The sequence below is a fragment of the Ovis aries genome, chromosome 22 (genome assembly GCF_016772045.2).
Source record: "Ovis aries strain OAR_USU_Benz2616 breed Rambouillet chromosome 22, ARS-UI_Ramb_v3.0, whole genome shotgun sequence".
Classification (NCBI taxonomy): domain Eukaryota; kingdom Metazoa; phylum Chordata; class Mammalia; order Artiodactyla; family Bovidae; genus Ovis; species Ovis aries.
The window spans coordinates 41235771-41257828 of NC_056075.1; the positions used below are offsets into that span (position 1 = coordinate 41235771).

The 22058-nt window shown below is 38.8% G+C and overlaps 1 protein-coding gene across 12 annotated transcripts in view; it reads right to left on the minus strand.

Annotated features, from left to right (window-relative positions):
* Positions 1–22058, minus strand: part of ATE1 (arginyltransferase 1) — a 160920-nt gene that overhangs the window by 36321 nt on the left and 102541 nt on the right. For all 12 annotated transcript variants that reach the window (XM_060404530.1, XM_060404528.1, XM_060404534.1 and 9 more), the window contains one exon: positions 9782–9902. In XM_060404530.1, coding sequence (XP_060260513.1) covers positions 9782–9902 — 121 coding nt within the window. The remainder of the gene's footprint in view (positions 1–9781; positions 9903–22058) is intronic.

Genomic DNA, 22058 nt, shown 5'->3' on the forward strand with positions numbered 1-22058 from the left:
GGATGAGTCATTTACACCCAGTCATGAAGCACAACACCGGACTCAATACTTGTTTGTGGTCCTTACTCTCTCTGCTCCAATGCACCTGGCATGTTCAGCTGACATCAGAGACCTGTCACCTCCTTCTGCATCTTTCGGTGCCCCACACTAGATCTCTCTTGGGATTGCCTCTTACAGCCCTTGGCCTCACCTGACTCACACTACAACTGTGGCATGTAGTTCCATGAAGAAGAAAAGGTCTGTCTCTCTCGCTTTCTGCCTTTCAGAGACAGCAGCCTGTTGGGCCACAGAAGCCTGCTCTGTATTTGTACAAGTACAAACTGAAAGTGCAGATGCGTTAACACCCAATGAGACAACCATCGGCCAGGCGACAGGCCTCGATCCCTCAGGTGGCCAGCTCTGAGACACACACCAGAAGGGCGCTCAGAAGGACCAACCTCCACCCTTAAAGTGGTAGCTCACACAGTGACAGAGCCTCCTAGCCTTTCCCTCCCTCCCTAGTTCAGTCCCTCTAGTCCTCTACTCCCGTTCTCTAAGACAACTTCTCAAATGAATCACGAGTGCAAACCCTTGTGTCGGACCTGCTTCTGGAAAGAAATCAGACTAAGACAGTCTCTCTCTTCAGCATCAGAGGCGCTCCGACTTCTATTCCTGTTTTCTTATTGTGCTAGGAGGCAGGTAACTTTATTCTTTCCCTATGTGTCAAAACTGTCTTTCCTATTTTCAGCAAATTTTATTACTGGTGAACACGCCACAGAAGCATGAACAAGCCAAGTCTGCTCTAAATGAGGTCTATTTCAAATGAATGGCAGCTAGGAAAATACATTTCTTACAAGAACAGGAATTCTACCCCAGTTTCCATGTTTACATTAAAAACATTTTGCCAGCATCACATGAAAGAACATTCATAAAATAAACAGACCTCCTCATACCTTCATGTTACAGCTTATTTTTCTGCAGAGAGAATGTATATTAAACATCCACAAAACAGAATCTAAACAGTTTAAAAGTACCTTGCAGGCAAATGCAGAGACTCCTTCTCACACTGAGGTTGGTATGAATGATTTCAGAAATTCAGGCTGCTACATTTGCCATTTGGGTCAGTTTCTCCACTAGCCAACAGGCACTGGATTGACTATCACATGATGCAGGCTCCATAATGCAGAGTATTCACCGATAATGCGCAAGGCAGGAAGGTGTTCAGTCAACTGCAAATGATTTTAGGGCGGATGACATTCTGGGATATCATCATTTGCCCTTTCTTTACTTATTTAATCTTAAAGCATTCCATTAACTGTCAGAGATCACTAAATTTCCTGGCTAAGCAAAGTTTTTAAATTCTCTCCTTTCATTGCTGCTTTCCAACATCAAACAAAGTTTAAAAATATGTTTCTAAATTTGTTTACAACCAGAATGTATGGAGATGTACAGTGCTTACAGCATTTCAATGATTTAGGGTAGTAAAAAGTTTTCACTTTTATTACAATAAAATATCCTTGTAGTTAAATGTCTTCTCCAAATTTTCTGAAGTACCTAGATGAGAGTATTAAAAGAACTCTATTATCACCAATGACAATAAACTTATTTTTATATAAAAGCACCTGATATCATCTTCCAACTCTGATATATGTGTATACTCATGTATAACATATCTAATGCCTAGAATTAAGATGCCACAAAGCTCCCTAACAGCTAGAAACAAACCTCCTTGACACTCCACGGCTTTGTCAGCTACTAGAGGGCACAGACTGAATCCCATCTCCTCTGTTAAGATCCACATTTTTACACATTCTAATGTTTCTGAAACCTAAATGTATCTTATAATTCATGGAGTCACAGTCTGATTGGCAACACTGTTTCTTAAAAGTGGTATCTAAAATAAAGGACTAAAACTTGAAGATGTCTCATAGTCAACAGAATATCAATTCATCCAGCATTTAAACAGCAGGTATGGGCTTTATTTTTATTCTTTAACTGACATATTGGACAATCCCTTCATGATACAAAAAATGTCAGTTTTCATTCAAACAATAAACAAAATAGCATAGCAAGGTGTCACCATTAGAACCACTAGCATTTATATTCTGAAGTATCATGATATTTTAAAGCCCTTTTAGAATTATACTGAAATAATTTTTATTATTATAGAATTATATATTGAAAACTGGGTGACTGTCAAAAGGATTATTTTAAAAAGTATTTCTATTACATAAGCAAAAAGAAAGAAATCAGAGAAATACTTCCTTAATAGCTAAATTGAAATCTTAAGTCTGCTTTTCAAACCTTTTCAGACATATTTCAGTTTCCCTCTGGCCAAGGCTCTAACAATTTTCAGTCACTGACTTACTGCTCACACTTACATGCCTTATTGAGTACAGACTGGCTGCTAAAAATCTGTAAACCAGTATTTTAAAAATTTCTCTGTAAGACTGGCTTTTAAAAAAAGCTCTTAAAGATGAGAACAGTCGTTTACAACTGTTGAATTTTACCTTAATGAGTCTTAGCTTCACATTTTAATAGAAAATGCAAATATTAAAACACTATAATACTTTACTTTTATGCATAAATATTGTAAGAAAGACTTGTTTTGCTCCTTAGTGTCCTCATTAAAAGATCATGCAAACTAGGGAAATGTAGCTTCTAATTTTTAAATCAGGAATCATGTTAGTGCTATACTAACATTTGAATAAAGAAGGCATATCTTTGAAAAGGAGTTAAGTGGGAAAATACACTAATAATAAAGTGATATCTTTAAGCGGAAGGGGATAAACTGAAAAAAATTAGGAGACTGTAACTTTCTACATTTTCCACATCAAAACACATTCCGCAGATTCACCAAATGTAAGAGCCAAATTTCCAAAGATATTTTCTTGGTTTGATGCCTGATTTCCTTATGGGGCTTCCCTGGTGGCTCAGACAATTATCTGCTGGCAATGCAGGAGAGCCGGGTTTGATCCCCGGGTCGGGAAGAATCCCTGGAGAAGGGAATGGCTACCCGTTCCAGTATTCTTGCCTAGAGAATTCCATGGACAGAGAAGCCTGACAGGCTACAGTCCATGGGGTCACAAAGAATCGGACACAACTGAGTGACTAACACATGGCTGCTCACATGGTTCTTTATGACATGCAGTAGGCAACAATAAATTCTGTCTCCAGCTGGCTACATCTAACAGCACCATCTTTACTGGCAACAAAGAATTTATGCTTATTAAGTACCCAACAGGGATTCCCTTGTGGCTCAGCTGGTAAAGAATCCGCCTGCAATGCAGGAGACTTGGGTTTAATCCCTGGGCTGGGAAGATCCCCTGGAGAAGGGAAAGGCTACTCACTCCAGTATTCTGACATGGAGAATTTTATGGACTCTATAGTCCATGAGGTCACAAAGAGTCAGACATGACTGAGCGACTTTCATTTTCACTTTTTCAAGTATCCAACAATCAACATTATTCATTTTGAACTTCAAATGGGTAGTTCAATTCAGTTCAGTTGCTCAGTAGTATCCAACTCTTTGCACGCCAGGCCTCCCTGTCCATCACCAACTCCTGGAGTTCACTCAAACTCAAGTCCATCAAGTCAGTGATGCCATCCACCCATCTCATCCTCTGTCGTCCACTTCTCCTCCTGCCCCCAATCCCTCCCAGCATCAGAGTCTTTTCCAATGAGTCAACTCTTCGCATGAGGTGGCCAAAGTACTGGAGTTTCAGCTTTAGCATCATTTCTTCCAAAGAACACCCAGGACTGATCTCCTTTAGAATGGACTGGTTGGATCTCCCTGCAGTCCAAGGGACTCTCAAGAGTCTTCTCCAACACCACAGTACAAAAGCATCAATTCTTCGGCGCTCAGCTTTCTTCACAGTCCAACTCTTGCATCCACACACGACCACTGGAAAAACCATAGCCTTGACTAGATGGACCTTTGCTGGCAAAGTAACGTCTCTGCTTTTGAATATGCTATCTAGGTTGGTCATAACTTTTCTTCCAAGGAGTAAGTGTCTTTTAATTTCATGGCTGCAATCACCATCTGCAGTGATTTTGGAGTCCAAAAAGATAAAATTTGACACTGTTTCCACTGTTTCCCCATCTATTTCCCATGAAGTGATGGGACCGGATGCCATGATCTTCGTTTTCTGAATGTTGAGCTTTAAGCCAACTTTTTCACTCTCCTCTGTCACTTTCATCAAGAGGCTTTTTAGTTCCTCTTCACTTTCTGCGCCATAAGGGTGGTATCATCTGCATATCTGAGGTTATTGATATTTCTCCTGGCAATCTTGATTCCAGCTTGTGCTTCTTCCAGCCCAGCATTTCTCATGATGTACTCTGCATATAAGTTAAATAAGCAGGGTGACAATATACAGCCTTGACGCACTCCTTTTCCTATTTGGAACCAGTCTGATGTTCCATGTCCAGTTCTAATTGCTGCTTCCTGACCTGCATACAGGTTTCTCAGGAGGCAGGTCAGGTGGTCTGGTATTCCCATCTCTTTCAGAATTTTCCACAGTTTATTGTGAAATTTGGACTTGAAAAAATTTTACCCAGAGGAGAATTAAAAGAATAACAACTTAATTCCAAATCTAAAATGATTTAGAAAGCCACTGTCTACTTAACTATAAGTTATCACTGTGGTACATTTTTAGGGACCCTAGGAAGTTTCAGTACATTTGCTTTCTCACAGGCATTGTTTCCCAGTGATTAGGATGACATTATGGCTGAGGTACATCCTCTCTTGAGGGACCATAAGCACAACATTCAGGACGTGATATCAGGCTTGGAGGAAACAAGCAAGCTGCTTTGAGCCAGAGCTGTTTCTGAACCTGGCTACTTCACACACAAAGACAGTCAGAGTGGGACTTGCTTTTTCCTATGGGCATACATGACAGAAACTGCAGAGCTATAGAAAAAGTGCCAGGGGAAAAGGGGGATGGAGTAAAGACAGAAAAGAGACAAATGAAACAACATAAAATAAAATTTGGAGGCTCTGAGTTTCAGGGGATGGGGATCAAATTAGGAAAAAGCTTCTTGTACTAGTTTAGATTTCTGGCAGCTGCTGGGAAGACTTCAGGTGTCCTAGAAATTCTCTAACCTGGCTAACTGCATAAAAGCACTAAGTCAGAATTATGTGCTATTATTTTTTATGGTAAATTTAAATTCGATATCCTAATAATTTACTAGTTACCTTATAGAAAAATTAAAAAATTTCTTGCAAATATTTCAAAACATGTACAAAAAAAGAGTGAAAGCTAATCTGTGATAAAATATATGCTTCTGTAACTATAAGCGGAAATAGAAATAAAGCTGATTCTAATCAGCACCTCTGAAATACAGAAAGTACTTATACAAATATTACACTGTAACATTTGACTTCAAGTTATATTTTTCTGATTAAAAGACATCATTTTTGTAATAAATAATATCCGAGGGGTCAGTGGTGAAGCATTCAATTATGTTCTGAGCATAAAATAAGGTAACAGGGAAACACAGAGTAGAATAGTGCTTGGGGAAAAAGCATATGCTCAATAAAGTTTTAATTTCTTTTAATAAATGTGGAACCAAAAGGATTTTACTACCAACAAAAATAGTACTCTCAACTGAGGGGAAAAAAAGCACAACGTCAGAGCTGTGAGTTAAGTTTTATTTGGGGCAAAACAAGGAATATAGCCCAAGAGACAGTATCTCAGAGAGGCTGGGGAGCGGTCAGTAGTAGGTGTGATTCTAGCCAAGGCAGTATGCAGTCAAGCACGCATCTTGTAGAGGTCTGCTGCTAGTCGTAACGAGAAGATGTCTCTGTTACTGATTTTAGTGCTTTTCTAGATTTGAGGAGATGCAAAAATTGGGCTCCATTGGGATCATAAAAATATTCTCCTAAAAATATCTAACTATCTGAAAGGCCTGTTCTGCCCATTTTTCATAGAGCACAGAGTGCCTCATTCCTGATCCTGAACTCCTTTTAGGAGTGTTGAAAGTCAGTGGCTACAGAATTTTGTAACTTGATCCTTGTAGAGGCAGTTGGCAAATGCCAATTTTCAGTTGGCAGTACAATACTCTGCAACATTAAGAATCAAATCAAATCATAGCTTATCATGGTTCTCAAACTGACTCCAAACCACTTGGTTTACTCTTTCAGTGATGCTTGTGAAGTATCTGTATTAGATACTGTCTATCACGAAAGTAGTGGCATCTATTTGGTGAATCATCAACCATATTAGTGGTCAAGTGGTTTTTACTAAAAGTAAGAAGCAACACAAAGTATTAAGAATAACTATAAAAGTGTGAAGCATGATTTGTTTTTTTAAAAAATACAAATAGCTAAGTACACAGAAAAAAAAAAGATCAGAAGATCATAAAAAAATTAACAATGATTGTTGCTATACTATGGATCATTTTATTTTCCTTCTTAGTAGTGGTTTTATGCATTTGAACAACTTTTCTACTAGTGTTTCCAGTAAACATTTTTAAAAGTAAGTTAATCCAAAAAAGTAACAGGTAACTATGATGCAAAAATTTTGAAGTCTATACATATCCAACTATTAATTTAAAACAATCTACCATGTTTACTTAAAAATCATTTGAGGAACTCTGGAAATCCCTTGTTTAGAGCTGACAGAGATCTATTTATGAACAAAAGAACCTCTTTAAAATTTTCCAAGTTACTTTACTTTGCCAGCCCCTCCCCCCACGGTACTATAACGCAGTGAATACAATAGGTTTTTATCAATGTGCAGGCTTCTTAGCTGAGCAGATAACCATAGAACCCAAATCCCCAAAACGTGTGGGGCTGGAGGAGGGTGGGTTGAGGGCAGGGAAGAACAGGATTTCCAGACATTCTCAGCAATTCAGAGTTGAGGAAATGCAATTTTTCTTGCAAGTAGCCACTGATGCACTTGTAGCCAAAGACTGTCTCCCAGACACCCATGGTGATCAGCTGTGCCTTTTGCAGAGAACTTTACTGAAACAGCTCAAAGGAAGAACAAGATTTTAGTGAAAAAAGCACCACGCCGACTAACATTATTGCCCATGTTAAGCTCTGTATTTTCTGAGTCAAGGTTTGGGTCATGTAAAAGTAAAGCTGGCCCCAGAGAAGAGAGCAATTTTTCACAGATTGCCATTTAAATCTCAAATGACCATGTTTCACAGCATGCTCAATACATTCCAGCATGTAACTGTATTTTAATTTCCTAAAACCACAGGTTATAAGTCTGATTTCAAATAGTGTCTGGTCTGTGATATTCAATACTGATAAAACTATACGGTGTTCTTCAGAAAGTCCCAAAGATTCGGCATATGGAAAAGGATCTTCATTTTCTTTCAAGCACTATTATCAAAGAAATTAACTCTTCCAACTTTTGTGAATGAATCCTAAAGAGTGAATATTAAGAGCTGAAGCAACTACCATAGAAATGGAACTCAGATTACGGGAAAGGAACACGCTGTACATTCCTCACTCACCAGGGTGTAGCACACATCACGTGACAAACCCGCATACGTGAGACTTTGCATTTTCTTTGCCATGAAATGCTCATCGGTGCTTACTTTGGAAAATGAATTCAAAATATACTGACATGAATGAATCATTATATTTGATTGTCCATTCGGTACACAGAAATCATTCAGTCACCTTTTCAGTTTTATAAAACAGGGAGAGCCTGTTGACTGCTTTAACCTCCCAAGCACAGGTAAGAAGAGAAACAGTCTTTAGAATAGATCAAGAGAGAGAAAGGGAGGGTGAAGTTGTGTCATGAGTTTGGGAGTCAGAACCAATTTAAGATGATATTATTGCTCAGTTGGAAGGAATTTATAAAGACAAATTTTTACATGTAAACATGAAACAACGCATTAAGATGGTCAGCAATTTTCACCACAGAGACTGGCTCTGACCTGACCTTGAGAAAAGATAGGGAAAATTTTTTATAAGAGGATAGAGTGGTTAAGTACAGTTGACTTTGAACAACATGGGTTTGAACTTCTTGAGTCCACGTACACTCAGAATTTTTCCAGTACTGAAGTACAACACAATTCAAGGTTGGTTAAATCCAAGAATGCAGATAGAAAGGACCAAGCCTAAGTTACATGTGGATTTTCAACTGGGTGGAGGGCTGGTGCCTGCCCCTGGGTTGTTCAAGGGTCAACTGTATATGCTCTCCTCTAAAATACTATTGGCTTTTATTTTGAGCCTGATTCCAAAACTAATTGACAAATTCAGTACATTTGTTTTTAAGCAACAAATTTATTTCATCAATGAGGTTGAACTTAGAATGAAATTCTGATCAGTAATTTAAGCTGAAGGAACTACAAAGCTTTGGGTGCTCCACAAAACTAAACATCTAGAAAACATGGAGCTAACCATACGGTGCCTAGCAAACGGGTCCCTCTAGCTGTTCTTGTGTAAGAAGCGGCCACTCTTGAATTCATAACAGCTTTTTCCACAAGTTAACAAAATACACAGGTACATAAATCAATTTAATGAAATTTTTTTAATGAAACCTAGTATGTGAATAAAAAAAAAAAGACTGCATTTGTCTCCTTGTCCTCTGTCTTTATATTTAATTCATCCAATTACTTTCTTCTTTTCCCGACCTCTCTCTCCATTTCTCTTTCCTTCTTTTTCCCTAAACTTAGACTAGACCACAGGTGGCTAGTGGGAACATGTTTGTATTTTTAAGAAGTAAGCATAGGGCATCTCCTCTGGTGGGCTATATTGACAGAAAGGTCAATGAAGCGCACACTGAAATATCTGGGAACTTCAGTCTGGGGGAAGACACAGACAGCTACTGAATGGATCCATCACAGAGCAAGAGAGCATCACGACCACAGCGAACACACAGTGAGGGTAGGGAGGGCTGTGGGGAGGGGAACTGCTGTGAACGGGAGGTGGTACTCAGATGCTGGAAGTGAACAGACCTCCGTATCTTTTCTCTGAGAGAGGCTTCAGGGCAAAAAAAGGCAAACGCAGAAGCAGTTTGTGGCATACACAGGATGAGGCATGTTAGTTGGCCTAACAATCACCAACACAACAAGAGGGGGGCTTTGTTCTCAATGTGACTGTTTTAATCTTTATTACAGTCCAATATGAAAGGTCTTATTATCTTGATTGTGAAGGCCAGGAATCTGGGGCCAGAGAGATGATGAAATTGCTGAAGGATACCCAGTTTCCCAGCTGATGATGGAGTTAGGTGAGAAAACAGGAAGTTTGGCCCCCGGGCTGTACTCTCAGTGACTTTACCTGCAACCAGGGCACAGTATCCAAAGGAAAACATTAAGAGAGAAAATACGGCTGGGGTTATTCTGGGCAGGAGTAAGAAGAAAGGACAGAAAAGAAGACGCACCAGAGAAGGCAAGAAGTCAAGAAAGTGTCATCACAAAACCCATCGCAGCTGCCTGGGCCCCTGTGAAACCGTTTCACAACTATATTCAGTCCAACTGGCTAAATAATCCAGTGAACAATTCATACGCACTGTGATAGTGGTCAAAGTAATGGATAATGGTGTCAGGCCTCAACGCACGTGAAAACTAACCAAAATGGAAGCTGGGCCAGTACGCAGCACAAGCACAGGAGGCTCCTGCATTTCTTTGCAAAACCCATGACTGTGAACGTTTGGCCGCTTTGTCTATGTACGCACATGTAGTGTCTCTTATTTTAGAAACACACACACGTCTGTGCACAGGCACTCACACACTCTCTGTAATGTTTATATCAAAAGTTATTGGACCCCGTCAAGGGCCACAGTCACACATGAGGACTGAAACAGAGCCAGTGATTTCTGGCTGAGCTCCATTTCAAACATACCTGCTTCCGGGTCCTGGTTGAAACGGCAGTACTTGGATTTCTCAAGTGAAGGCAGGCATTGCTCAATGGGAACCCAAACATACGTCTCAGGACACAGCAAATCTGATGGTCTGTACTGACCCTAAAGAGAAGTGAAGAAAAAAAGGCACTGACATCACTAACACAGTGACCTCCTAGTTGCAAGGCTCCAGAATTCCAGGGAAAGTATTACTCACAAGTTTAAATGAAGTCAACCAGGAACAGCTTTACTGTAAACACTAAACAACCCTATTAGTAATTGTTTTCCTAGCTCAAGAATGCACATTTGAAGGCTCTCAAACTCATGTATCACCCTTTGGGATGCCTGTGTTGAGTCAGAAGATCTGAATTTCTATTTTCTTTTGGGATAAATATATGATTCCTGCTGAGTTGACTGCTAAGAAAACCCACTTCCAAATTCAAGTGGACACAAGTGCTAGTTGATAAGTGACATTTTGTATTTGAGAGCATCTGGTTTATACATGAAATAAATTTATTTTCCAAAGTGGAATTTCACTACCCTTAGTCAAAATTCTTAAATTCATAAGCTCAGCTGATAATACTGATTCCATTCTAATGCACTGAAAAGTACTGTCTGGTCAACATGGTTCCATGAGCAATCTAGACTCATAAATAGACTATATAACAGATACTAAAGAAAAAAAAATCATTCCTTTAAGGGTAGTTTGGTAGCCAATTAACAGAGGATAGTACAAATTATGTGAAATCATTCAGTCAAAATTTTCAGAAATATTAAAGTTAATTAAAATTCCAAACATCTCTTCTCTAAATTTTAACATTCAAAATTCATCATAGAGGTTAAATCTAAACACTGGTTTTCCTTTTTTTTTAACTACAGCCCATAGTAAGAAATACATTTTACATTATAACCTAGTAAACCAATATGAAAATATAAAACCATTAATAGGAACAAATCTTTTACTATATAATGCTTACCCACGTTATATAATCCTCTATTTTCTATTCTATTTGATTCTTTTGAAAAATGATGCTCTTGGACCACTTAACCACCAAAACTGCTTTCATAAACAGCAAATGGCTCACAAGCTCAGAGTCTAAAAAACACTACCTAGTGCAAACCTCATGACAAAGACTACTGCTGCGAAGGGCACACACTGTTACACAGCTTTGAGTCAGAAAGGTGCTCTATAACATAGATATAAAAGGAACACCACACCCTCCCAGCATTCAAAACACTCAGCAGTCTGTAAGATAATGGAGAGATTATACATAAAATGTACACAAACAGATTAATTACTGCTTTTGAGATGTTGGAAGAGAATTCAAGGAGGATATGGAGTTTTAATGGGGACTTAGATTGACTGGCTAAGTCTGGGACAGGCTGAAAAGGAATGAGAACAATCTAGATGAAGATTACAGCATGAACAAATATAATGCTGGGAAACAGAGCGCTGCAGAAATAGAAAGGTAGGTCGTGGATCAGCTTCAGAAATCATGCTCTAGACTTTATTCTAGATGAAATGGGAATGCTTGCTGGCTAGGACAGAAGGCAGACAGTATGAAGACCAGACTCAGGTCTCTGATTCTGATCTTCCCGCAGTGTTCATGGCATTGCTGATGCCTTACTGCCTCAGAGCAGTAAAGGTCACCCAGACAGGGCAGGTCCAGGTGGACACACTCACCTGATATTAAAATTCATAACACGGGATTATTTAGAAATGAATTAATGATATACTTAGGAAGTATAGTAAAGCCAGTTATTCAATTGATAACTACCTTATCAAAAGTAATGTCATTCTCTCCACCAGTTCACAAACAATTTTATTGTGGAGGGACAGTATGACACAGCGCTGTCCAAGTGAACAAATGTGAACACCAGGCAGCAGTCTACAGCAGTGGTTCTAGAGCTGCCCCTCTCCCCTTTTTGGTTATGGACTATTTCGAGAATCTATTGGCGCTAGGGGGGAGCCAAACATATAAGCTAAAGAAGTTTTTTTAAAAGGATGAACTTTTCTTGACTTTGGAGTACACAAAGATTCCTTAGAACACAAAAAGCTTATAATAAGTATAAAAGAAAAAACTGATGAATTGGATTGCATCAAAATTATACCACCTTCAAAAACTTATTAATAAACAGGCAAGCCAAAGATTGGGGAAAATATTAACAAAACCTGTATAGACAACATATTTGTATCCACACATATAAAGAATTTAACAAGTCATTAATAAGAACAATCCAAGCTTTTTAAAAGGCAAAAAGACTTAAACATTTTGCCAAAGATATATGAATGTCTAAGAAACCTAACATCAGTTACCAGAAATGCAACTCAAAACTACAGTAAGATTCCACTGAATTCCCACTGCAATGGCTCACCACAATTCCCACTACAGTATTTAGAAGACCAAGTTCTGGCAAGGTTCTGGATCATCTAGAACTTGAACATTGTTGGTTCAAAGTGGCATAACCATTTGGGATAAAATAAATATTCTTGTAAACACATTATCTCTGCATATGTCCAGGATAAATTCCTTGAACTGGAATTGCTGGGTATAAGGGTTTTAAGTTTTATAGCACAAAACGATTTCCCACAGAAGTTGTGTTGATTTATACTTCCATCAGCAATGGTATGCATGCAAGTGCTAATTTCCCCATATCCTTATCAACAGTGCACTATTGAAACTTTCCATATCTGCCAATATGAGAAGTGCCATTTCACTGCAGTTTTAATTTGCATTATGAATCATTCCACATGTTTAAAGGAATTAGTATTTCCTTCTCTATAAAGCTGGCTCATTTTGTTGTTAGATTTACGGTCCTAGTAATCAAAAAACTCTTTATATATTAAGGAAATTAACCCTTAATTTGTAAACTATGTTGTATTTTCCACGTTTGTCTTTTGACTGTGTGTGCTATGCTTTTCTGTCATGCAGAAATCTAGTAAATGGTCAAATGTATCATTTTCTTTTAAATGGCATCTGGGTTTTGTAATATAAATAAAAAGGCCTCTATCATTCCAAGACTATAAAAACATTTTCATGGTTTTTCTCTAGTACTTTTATGGTTTCACAATTTTATATTTACATTTATGCTCCACCTGGAATTTATTCTGGTGTAAGGTAGAAGACGGTTCAACCTAATTTCTTTCAGGTGTTTACCAAGTGGCCTCAAGAGCATTTTTTAAATAATTATCATTTTCCCTGATGATTTAGAATTTAAAATGTCTTTGATAACTTACTAAATTTCCAATTATATTTAAATCTCTTTCTGGACTTTCTACTTATTGTTATACTTCTGTCTGTGTACTCATATACCAGTGCCATATAGTTTTAAATATTAAAGTTCTATATTATACTTTAATATAATATCTGGTAGAGATAATCCCCTCTTATTGTTCTTCATTTGCACAATTTCCTAGTTCTTCTTGCTTAATTATTCTAGGATTGCTTAGTACAAAAGACCACCAATATGAATAAGGAAACAGTAATAAAAATGGATGGTACATCTTGCCTATTGTGATAGCACAATATAAAAGAGAATCCCAAGAGAATTCCTAGTAAGAGGAAAATATATCATTCTAAGTTTAAAAAGAAACCCAAAATACACAAATGACACCATTTTCTAATTTAAGGCAGAACTAAATGCTGACTGACTAAGATGCACAGATCAAATTCTAGGGGGATATCAGCCATCAACTGTGAGTCTTTAAGACAAAAACAGACATATTCCATGCAGATATGCTGATTCAATAGCAGCCACCTGAACCCAGTGCCTGGATTTAACAATGATGCTGACAATAAAAAATATTCAGTCAATGAACACTAAATGACTCTTGACTTTGTGACAGGCACCAGATGCTGGGAACAAAAAGATGAACAAATTGGCACATCTCTAGATAATTCACAGTCTACTGGGAGTTACTGACCTGGAGAAAGATAAAGCACACCTAAGAACGTATTAAGTGTGATCAGGCACAACTGTCCAAAGTTCCTAAATTTTTACAATGTTCTTTTAAGGCAACACTTGCTTATAATAGATATTTTATTTTTAACTCTTTAAATACTCAGGTTATCTCACTGAAAAGGCATAAATGCATACATTGTAACTTCTGATTATTTAAAATCAAAATTTTAGATTAGGTAAAAACATTATTTTTCTCCTAAGTACAGGCTTATTTCAGTGTTTCAAATATTGTCTCAAGCCATCAAAGAATGTCAAGAATTTTATGAAATAAACCACTTTGAAATGTTATGCTTTCGAAACTTAGATGCTAGAGAGTTCCGTGACCGAACTGCTTGAAGTTCAATCTAAAGCTGCCATCACACAAATGGAAAATGCAGAGGCTTGAAAGCTGCCCTGACTTTCCAGCTAGCGTAAGAAAACGAGAAAGGTCTGTATTAAGAATGCAATTACTTAAGGATTTGGACATACTTCCCCATGGTCAGAAGGGAAAATATTTAATCAGCCTCTAAGTACATTCATTCATATTGGAACAATGAGGCAAAAGCAGATTAATCTTCTCCTAGGGTGCTGACTTTCTGTAAATAAGAAATCTGAGTTACCACGGATTTTCTAAAGTACTCAAAATTTTGAAAATGTAATTGGTCTGACAGGGCTTATCTTACAATTTTTTAGAACACCCTTTCAGTTTGATCTCCATGTAAGAAGAGGAATTCAAGATTTCTCCTTACTCCTACTTCTCCCCCAACCCCCGCCACCCCAAAATAACCCCAGTCAACAAGGACAGCACCACATGAAATCTTACCCAGCAAGGGTCCCTAATAGCAAAGGTTACAGGAGAGGATGATGCAGTTCAAGACAAGAAGCCTGGAAAAGGCAAAAGCTGTCTGCTAAAAAGCCTCAACACAGATGAGGAAATGCATGGTTTTCTTTATTAAACACTTCTGGTGAGGGGTAATTACCCAATCCAAAGTCCTCAAAGAGAAATAAGTTCAGCAAACTGTGATTTATAACTTCTGGAGCAGTTCACAAACTGGCACTGTGTCAGCACTAGAAAGCAACCAAACAAGATGGCCCTGCAGTGTGAGCCGCCAGAGAAGAGGGGATTCTACTCGGAGCACAACTGGGATTCAATGATTTTATTTTATTGAAAGAAAACTACGTAGACTATTTGTTAAAACACAAATTATACTGCACCACCCCCCTGGGAAAAAGAAAAAAGTAAGATACAGTCATAGTATTTCAATCAACTTTACTAGGTGGCACAGATTAAAATTAGAGGAAATGCCAAAGTTAAATCTAAAACACAAGGGGGGAAAACATTTCTTGATCCATTTCTATTAAAAATAATTGCTTCTTCTGGAAGAGGACAGCACACAATTTGGGGTTTTGGTTAATGGAATGAATGGACATTCTTTTTACTTCCATGCTCTAGACTATAATTTGAAGAACATTTTATCATGCTGATCTAATTTGCTACACTATTGAAGAATCACAAAATAAATTATATGTCAAATATCTTAGTTTACAAAAATATAATAGTCAGAATTTTGGCCTAAAATTTACATTCACTTGATAGCCAGAGGTTAAAAACATCTATCATATCTTACTGAATAATAGTGAATACGGGTAGCTAAAGAGCACATAAAAGGTATATTTAGAAAATTTTGATTTCACAATCATTAACAATTTCAGCAAAGATGTTTTACAACAGATTAAAATACTTTAACTTCTAATGAAAATGCAGTCAATAACATGAGATTTTTCCCTCAATTAAGCTATAGTTAGAAATCTGAATTTTCAAAGGCAACAGTTACATTAATTAGTTGAAAGAGAAGCAAAAAAAAAAACAAAAACATGGTTCCAGTAAGCCCTGACAACTTTTTGCAGCATTTTACTGATATGTAATTCACTAGCCATAAAAAACTACCCTTTTAAAGTGCAGTTTTTAGAGTATCCATAGGATTGCACTATGTGCTTAGTCGCTCAGTCGTGTCTGACTCTTTGCAACCCCATGGACTGTAGCCCGCCAGGCTTCTCTGTTCATAGGGATTCTCCAGGCAAGAATATTGAAGTGGGTTGCCATGCCCTCCTCCAGGGGATCTTCCCAACCCAGGGATCAAACCCATGTCTCCCACATTGCAAGCGGATTCTTTACCATCTGAGCCACCAGGGTAAGCCCCCACCACTATCTAATTCCATATTTTCATCATTCCAAAAAGAAACCCTGTACCCATTGGCAGTTGCTCCCCACAAGTCCCAGCAACCACAAAATCTACTGACAATATTTTACTATTTTATTTTTAAAGTTTTATTTTATACTGGAATATGGCTGATGAGGATGAAAAGAGCCTTTTGATGAGGGTGAAGGAGGAGAATGAAAGAGCTGGCTTAAGATTAAATATTAAAAAAGCTAAGATCATGGCATCCAACCCCATTACTGCATGGCAAATAGAAAGGGAAAAGGTGGAAGTGGTGACAAATGTTCTCTTCTTGGCTCCAAAATCACTGTGGATGGTGACTGCAGCCATGAGATCAGGAGACGACTGACTGCTTCTTGGCAGGAAAGTGATGACAAACCTAGAGAGTGTGTTAACAAGCAGAGACATCACTCTGCCGACAAAGGTCCATATAGTCAAGGCAATGGTCTTCCCAGCAGTCATGTATGGCTGTGAAAGCTGGACTATAGAGGCAGAACGCCAAAGAATTGATGCCTTCGAACTGTGGTGTTGGAGAAGATTCCTCCAAGTCCTTTGGACAGCAAGGAGATCCAACCAGTTCATCCTAAAGGAAATCAATCATGAATATTCATTGGAAGGACTGATGCTAAAGCCGAAACTCTAATACTTCGGCCATCTGATGCAAAGAACTGACTCATTTGAAAAGGCCCTGATGCTGGGAAAGATTGAAGGCAGGAGGAGAAGGGGACAGAGGATGAGATGGTTGCATGGCATCACAGACTCAACAGACACGAGTTTGAGTAAACTCTGGGAGTTGGTGATGGACAGGGAAGTCTGGTGTGCTGCAGTCCATGGGGTCGCAGAGAGTCAGACACAACTGAGTGACTGAAGTGAATTGAACTGGAAAAGTCCCTGAAGCTGGGAAAGATCAAATGCAGAAAGAGAAAAGGGCATCAGAGGATAAGATGGCTGGACGGCATCACCAATGCAATGAACATGAACTTGGCCAAACTCTGGGAGATGGTGGACACAGAGGCCTGGCGTGCTGCAGTCCATGGGCATGCAAGGAGTTGGATACAACTAAGCGACTGAACCACACGGCCGATGAACAATGCCGTGACGGTTTCAGGTGGACAGCAAAGGGACTCAGCCATACATATCCATGTATCCATTCTCCCCCAAGCTCCCCTCCCATAAAGGCTGCCACATAACATTAAGCAGAGTTCCCTGCGCTGTACAGAAGGTCCTGGCTGACTATCCATTTTAAATACAGCAGTTTAAAATGGAGTATTTGTTTGCATTCCCATCCTCCCTATTGGAGGCAGAGTACAGACTAAACCCAGGACACAGCTGAGGCAGCCCTACGTGACGCGGCCCTCATTACCTTCCTGGCCTGTCTTCTACCTCCTCCTCCATCACTCTGACCTGGCCGCACAGGGTTCCCTGCTGGTCCTGGAACACTTCAGGCCTGCTCCCACCTCAGGGTGTCTCACTGACTGTCCTCTCTTCCGGTCCTACGGCTATTCCTGTGGCTAATTCTGTCACCCACTGTAAGGTTTTGCTCAGCTGTCATCTCAGTGAAGCTCAACTATCCCCTTCTCCTGTTTTTCTTCCCTAGGACTCCCACCATTCTTGTTCACTTTCTTTACTGTATCTACAGGAAACTCCTGGCTAGAATGACGCACCAGGGCTCTCAGTCTGATTTGTTCACAGACGTATCCCCAAACCTACTGCAAGTGACAGCGGGATGAACAACGAACCGAGGATGTATTGCCTGGCCCTTCCCTCTCTCTAAACACAGCAAGTGCTTTTTTAACACACTTTTGTACCTTCAATGTGGCACACACAAATCAATCGGTATTTGCTGAATTTGTATTTATGAGGCACCTCCACCACACTGCCACTGTTTATGACTAGTTCTCAACCTTTGGGAAAATACTAAAAGTGTAAACACATAAAAAAGAAAAAAGTATGAGAACATTGCCATGACAGGGTATGTAAGAACTGCGTGCGTGCTAAGTCACTGCAGTTCTGTCTGACTCTGCAATCCCATGGACTGTAGCCCGCCAGGCTCCTCTGTCCATGGGGATTCTCCAGGCAAGAATACTGGAGTGGGTTGCCATGCCCTCCTCCAGGGGATCTTCCTGACCCAGGAATCAAACTTGTGTCTCTTATGTCTCCTGCACCAGCAGGCAGGTTCTTTATCACTTGCGCCACCTGGGAAGCCCTTTCCTTACTCAAGAAGGTTAGGAACTACTAGTTCAAGTTAATTTGTTTTTTTTTTTTTTTACCCCCTCAAAATATTTTTCCTTATTTCACTGGCATACACTGTCCTTTAAAGAAATGTACAGCTTTTCATATTAAGCATTATATTAAGAAAAGGAGGGGGAAACGTGACTTGCTTGGGGAGAGGCCTCTTCCTCTGCTCAGAGCTGAGCTGCGTCACTGTGGTTGGTAAGGACAATAACAGTAATAATGAGTCCTTCCTGCGTTTGTTAGGAACACAGCCCTCATCATGATACTGCATACCATGAGCTAAATCTTATAATGACTTAAAAAGTAATGGACATAATTTCTATTACACAGAGAAAACCTAAGATCATTAAATGGGCATAATGAACTCAGAGCCAAACCCTTGATTCTCATTCTCTTCATATACCTAATTTTAAAATATTCAACACATCTTTAAAGTATTTTCAAAATAACTTCCAAAAAATCTTTAAAATCTCAAGAGTCCAATACGCATGGGGACTCTGCTCAGCATGGCGGATGGTGAGATGAAATGAGCCCGGTGAGGCACCACCGTCTGCCGGGGAAAAGGAGGCAGCTGTGCCCCAATGCCTTTCACAACAAGTGGTAAACGTAGGGTGGAGGGCACGAGACGCTATGGAAGCACCAAGATGCAGCCAGAGAAGCGCAGCACAGGCCACACCTCCGAGAAGAGCACCAAGTACTCCAAGCAACACGTGCTTGGAGCACAAAGGTAAAACCAGCAGCTTTCTCCCGAGACTCCTCAGAAGGGGTCTCCTCTGCAGTGTCTTAAGATCTGAGTAGCACCACGTTTGGAAAGAAAAATCAAGACACCACAGCAAGTGCGGGCAGACCTAAGACCTACACAGACCATGTCTGCCCTCGAGTTCCCAAACACATGTCTGCTGAAACTTCACCAAATGGAAAATGAAATTAGAAAGAACTATTTCAGCTCTACAGACACTACGTGGTCCTGTGTCTATGGGTTGGGAAGCTTCAAAAATAAATGCACATTTTGCTTTACATTCAGAATGTTAACATCAGGTTAGTCATAAAGAATAACTCCATCTTCTCTCTGAACAAATGCCAATTTCCATAAATTCACATTTATTACCAGTAGGTATCTTTCTTTTTAATATAGAATGTGTTCAAAGCAACTTTCAAGTTCATGAATGGATCTTACTGTAACCTGGCATTATGCTGAGAAATATTATGAAACACATGGTTTTCAAATTACATTCTGGTTTCTTTTGTCTCATCCTATCTAGATTCGTATAGAAGTACTTCTTACAAATGAATGCACAACTGATCACACAACTGATCAAAAATAAAAGATAAACATTATTTACATGATAAGTGGAAATTTCCCTGTAACAATCCTGAAAAAAAGCAATGAAATTACTAAATACGCCTTTTAAAACAAATTCACAATGTTAGCAGGTCCACTTCTTGATTACAATGAATCCAGAAGTACATGATTTTAATTTCTGAAGGGCTTTAATCTCTTTCAAAAATCTTTTTTTTGGAGGGGTATTTTTAAAGGATATATGTGAACCCCAATGCATTCAGGACTACATATGACATATAAAAATTCTCTTTGAATATTACATGTGTCTTTGTATGAGTTTAAAAAACATGCAAATGAGAAGTTATTTATTTCATTAAAGTTAAAGGATTTGAGACTGTTATTTTTCGCAGAAAAAAATCAGAATAGTAAAGAAATGCTTTCATATGACATTCACCCAAGTTAGCATTCTTGCCTTTTAACTGGAAACATCTGGGGATGGGCCTGGCCGATTGCAATAAAATTGAAGTTACCAATTCACACCCTGCCATTTTGAGGGTATTTTGTTTTTACAGTTTTCAAATTAAAACCAAACCAACTTTCCTTTGAACTCTGGTCCTGAAGCAAAGATCTTTATGAGATTTCACTCTCAAGAATACTTATAAATATTTTGAAAAATAGGGAGGATTTTGAGTACTTGAGGATAAACCAGCAGAGTTTGTTTTAAAAGTTCAAGTTAAATTAAAATGTAAGAACACTAGAAAGACAATATTATTTAAATACACACATACACATACACTCACAGTGACCACCAGTAGCACTGGAAAAAAACCAGACAGTTTAACTAGACATTTAGGTCTTTTATCAGGTAACACTGTTATCAGTATCCCATTTTCCTGCAACAAACCTATTGATTTTACTAAAACCAATTGCTTAAAGAGAGGCTCTAATACTACATAAACAAAAATAGTTCAAAATAATCCATCAGAGTGGGCTGTACCTCCAAAGAAAGCGGGTAAGAACAGGGCTTATTAAATCCAGTCTTTTCCCTGAAAGACAACACCAATGGAATCCCATCCACAAAGTACTACAGCAGACCCCTTGCTCCCTGATTTCATTACATAAACAGAGATTGACTTTATCAGTCCCCAAGAGAGTGCTTGAGAAGTAACTCGAGCTGCTCTGTTTTCAGAAACTGTGTTTGGACTGTGCCACGCTCAGCTGGCGAGGTGAACTGAGCCAGTGAAGACAAAGGGCCTAAACATCTGAATCCATTTGTGCTCCCCAAATTCTCCAAGCCAACAGATGTGCTCCATGTGCTGCTGGGCTCAGCTCTGAAAACTTAAAAATACATATTTTTTCCACTGACAAACAGAAAGTGATGGTATTCTGTGTTTCTTTAATTAAAATCCAAGGGTTCGCAAAGGCTCCAAGACTTACTTTAAATCTTCCTTAAGACTGGGCTATTTATTTTACTATTAGCAAATAATAGGGCATAAAGAGTCTAATTCAGTTTTAATCACAATCTTTGCTTTTATTTTGGAAACCCTGGGTTAATCTTTTTTCTTCTAGAAAATACAAAGAAAGCTTGTGAAGAAAAGATTCAGGGAGTCAACTTACAGCCCAAATTTAATTTCAACCCGAAGGGTCATAAGTTGAAAAGCATGAAGGGAAAAAAAAGAAATATAATGAAAGATGAAGACAAAGACAATAATGTATGAAAAAAAGAAAAAGTAAAATCCAAAACTTCTTTAATATGTTATAGAATGAAATATTCATATAAATGTTCATATATGTATACGTACGTGTAAACTAAATTTGGCCTTCACCATATTGGTCAGAACAATCAGTTCAGGGGTTTGCCTTTTTAGGCTACTGCTTGCAAAACAGCCCTTGGAATCAATGGTTCTGCACCTTCAGAGGTAAAGTAATCCTCACCTGCATGACGGTGAGAAAGGTTGATTTCCAGCTCTGCCTCCTGAAACTGTCCTCCTAATGACACCAGGGAGAAATGATTGTGTACATTCTCTATTTTGGAAACCCTTTACTGGCTCTCCAAATCTACAGGAAGTTAGGATGACCCTTTTAAAGCAAGTGAACAAACAAAAAATTCATAGACCTTTATAACATAACATAATTTTAGTTTCACTTGATGAGAAATTACACAAGATAAAAATCTATTACAAATTCATTCATGCTTTTAAATGAGTTTGGATTTTACTAATCACAACAGAACCTACATACGTTTGCAGAAAATTGGCAGCATACTCACGTTTATTAATCTGTATCCACACTATGCATACGGATTCACAGACTTCTTGTGAAAGCTCCCTGGTTTACAGACATCAGGTATCTTGCGTGTACAGTACAAAGCCTGCCGTCAGCCTACTCTCTTGCCCTGCATACTCATACTGGGGGACTCCCATCTAGGCACAGGCTGTTTTGCCTGGTGTGACTTCCCATCTGGTCTACATGCCTACTGCACGTTTGAGGCCAAACCTAAATGCTGCCTACTCCTTCCTTACCAAGCTTTCCTTGGACTCTGCTTGACTTCACCACCACCTGAGCTCTCATTCCTACAGTCAGCAGGTAATTATGAAATGC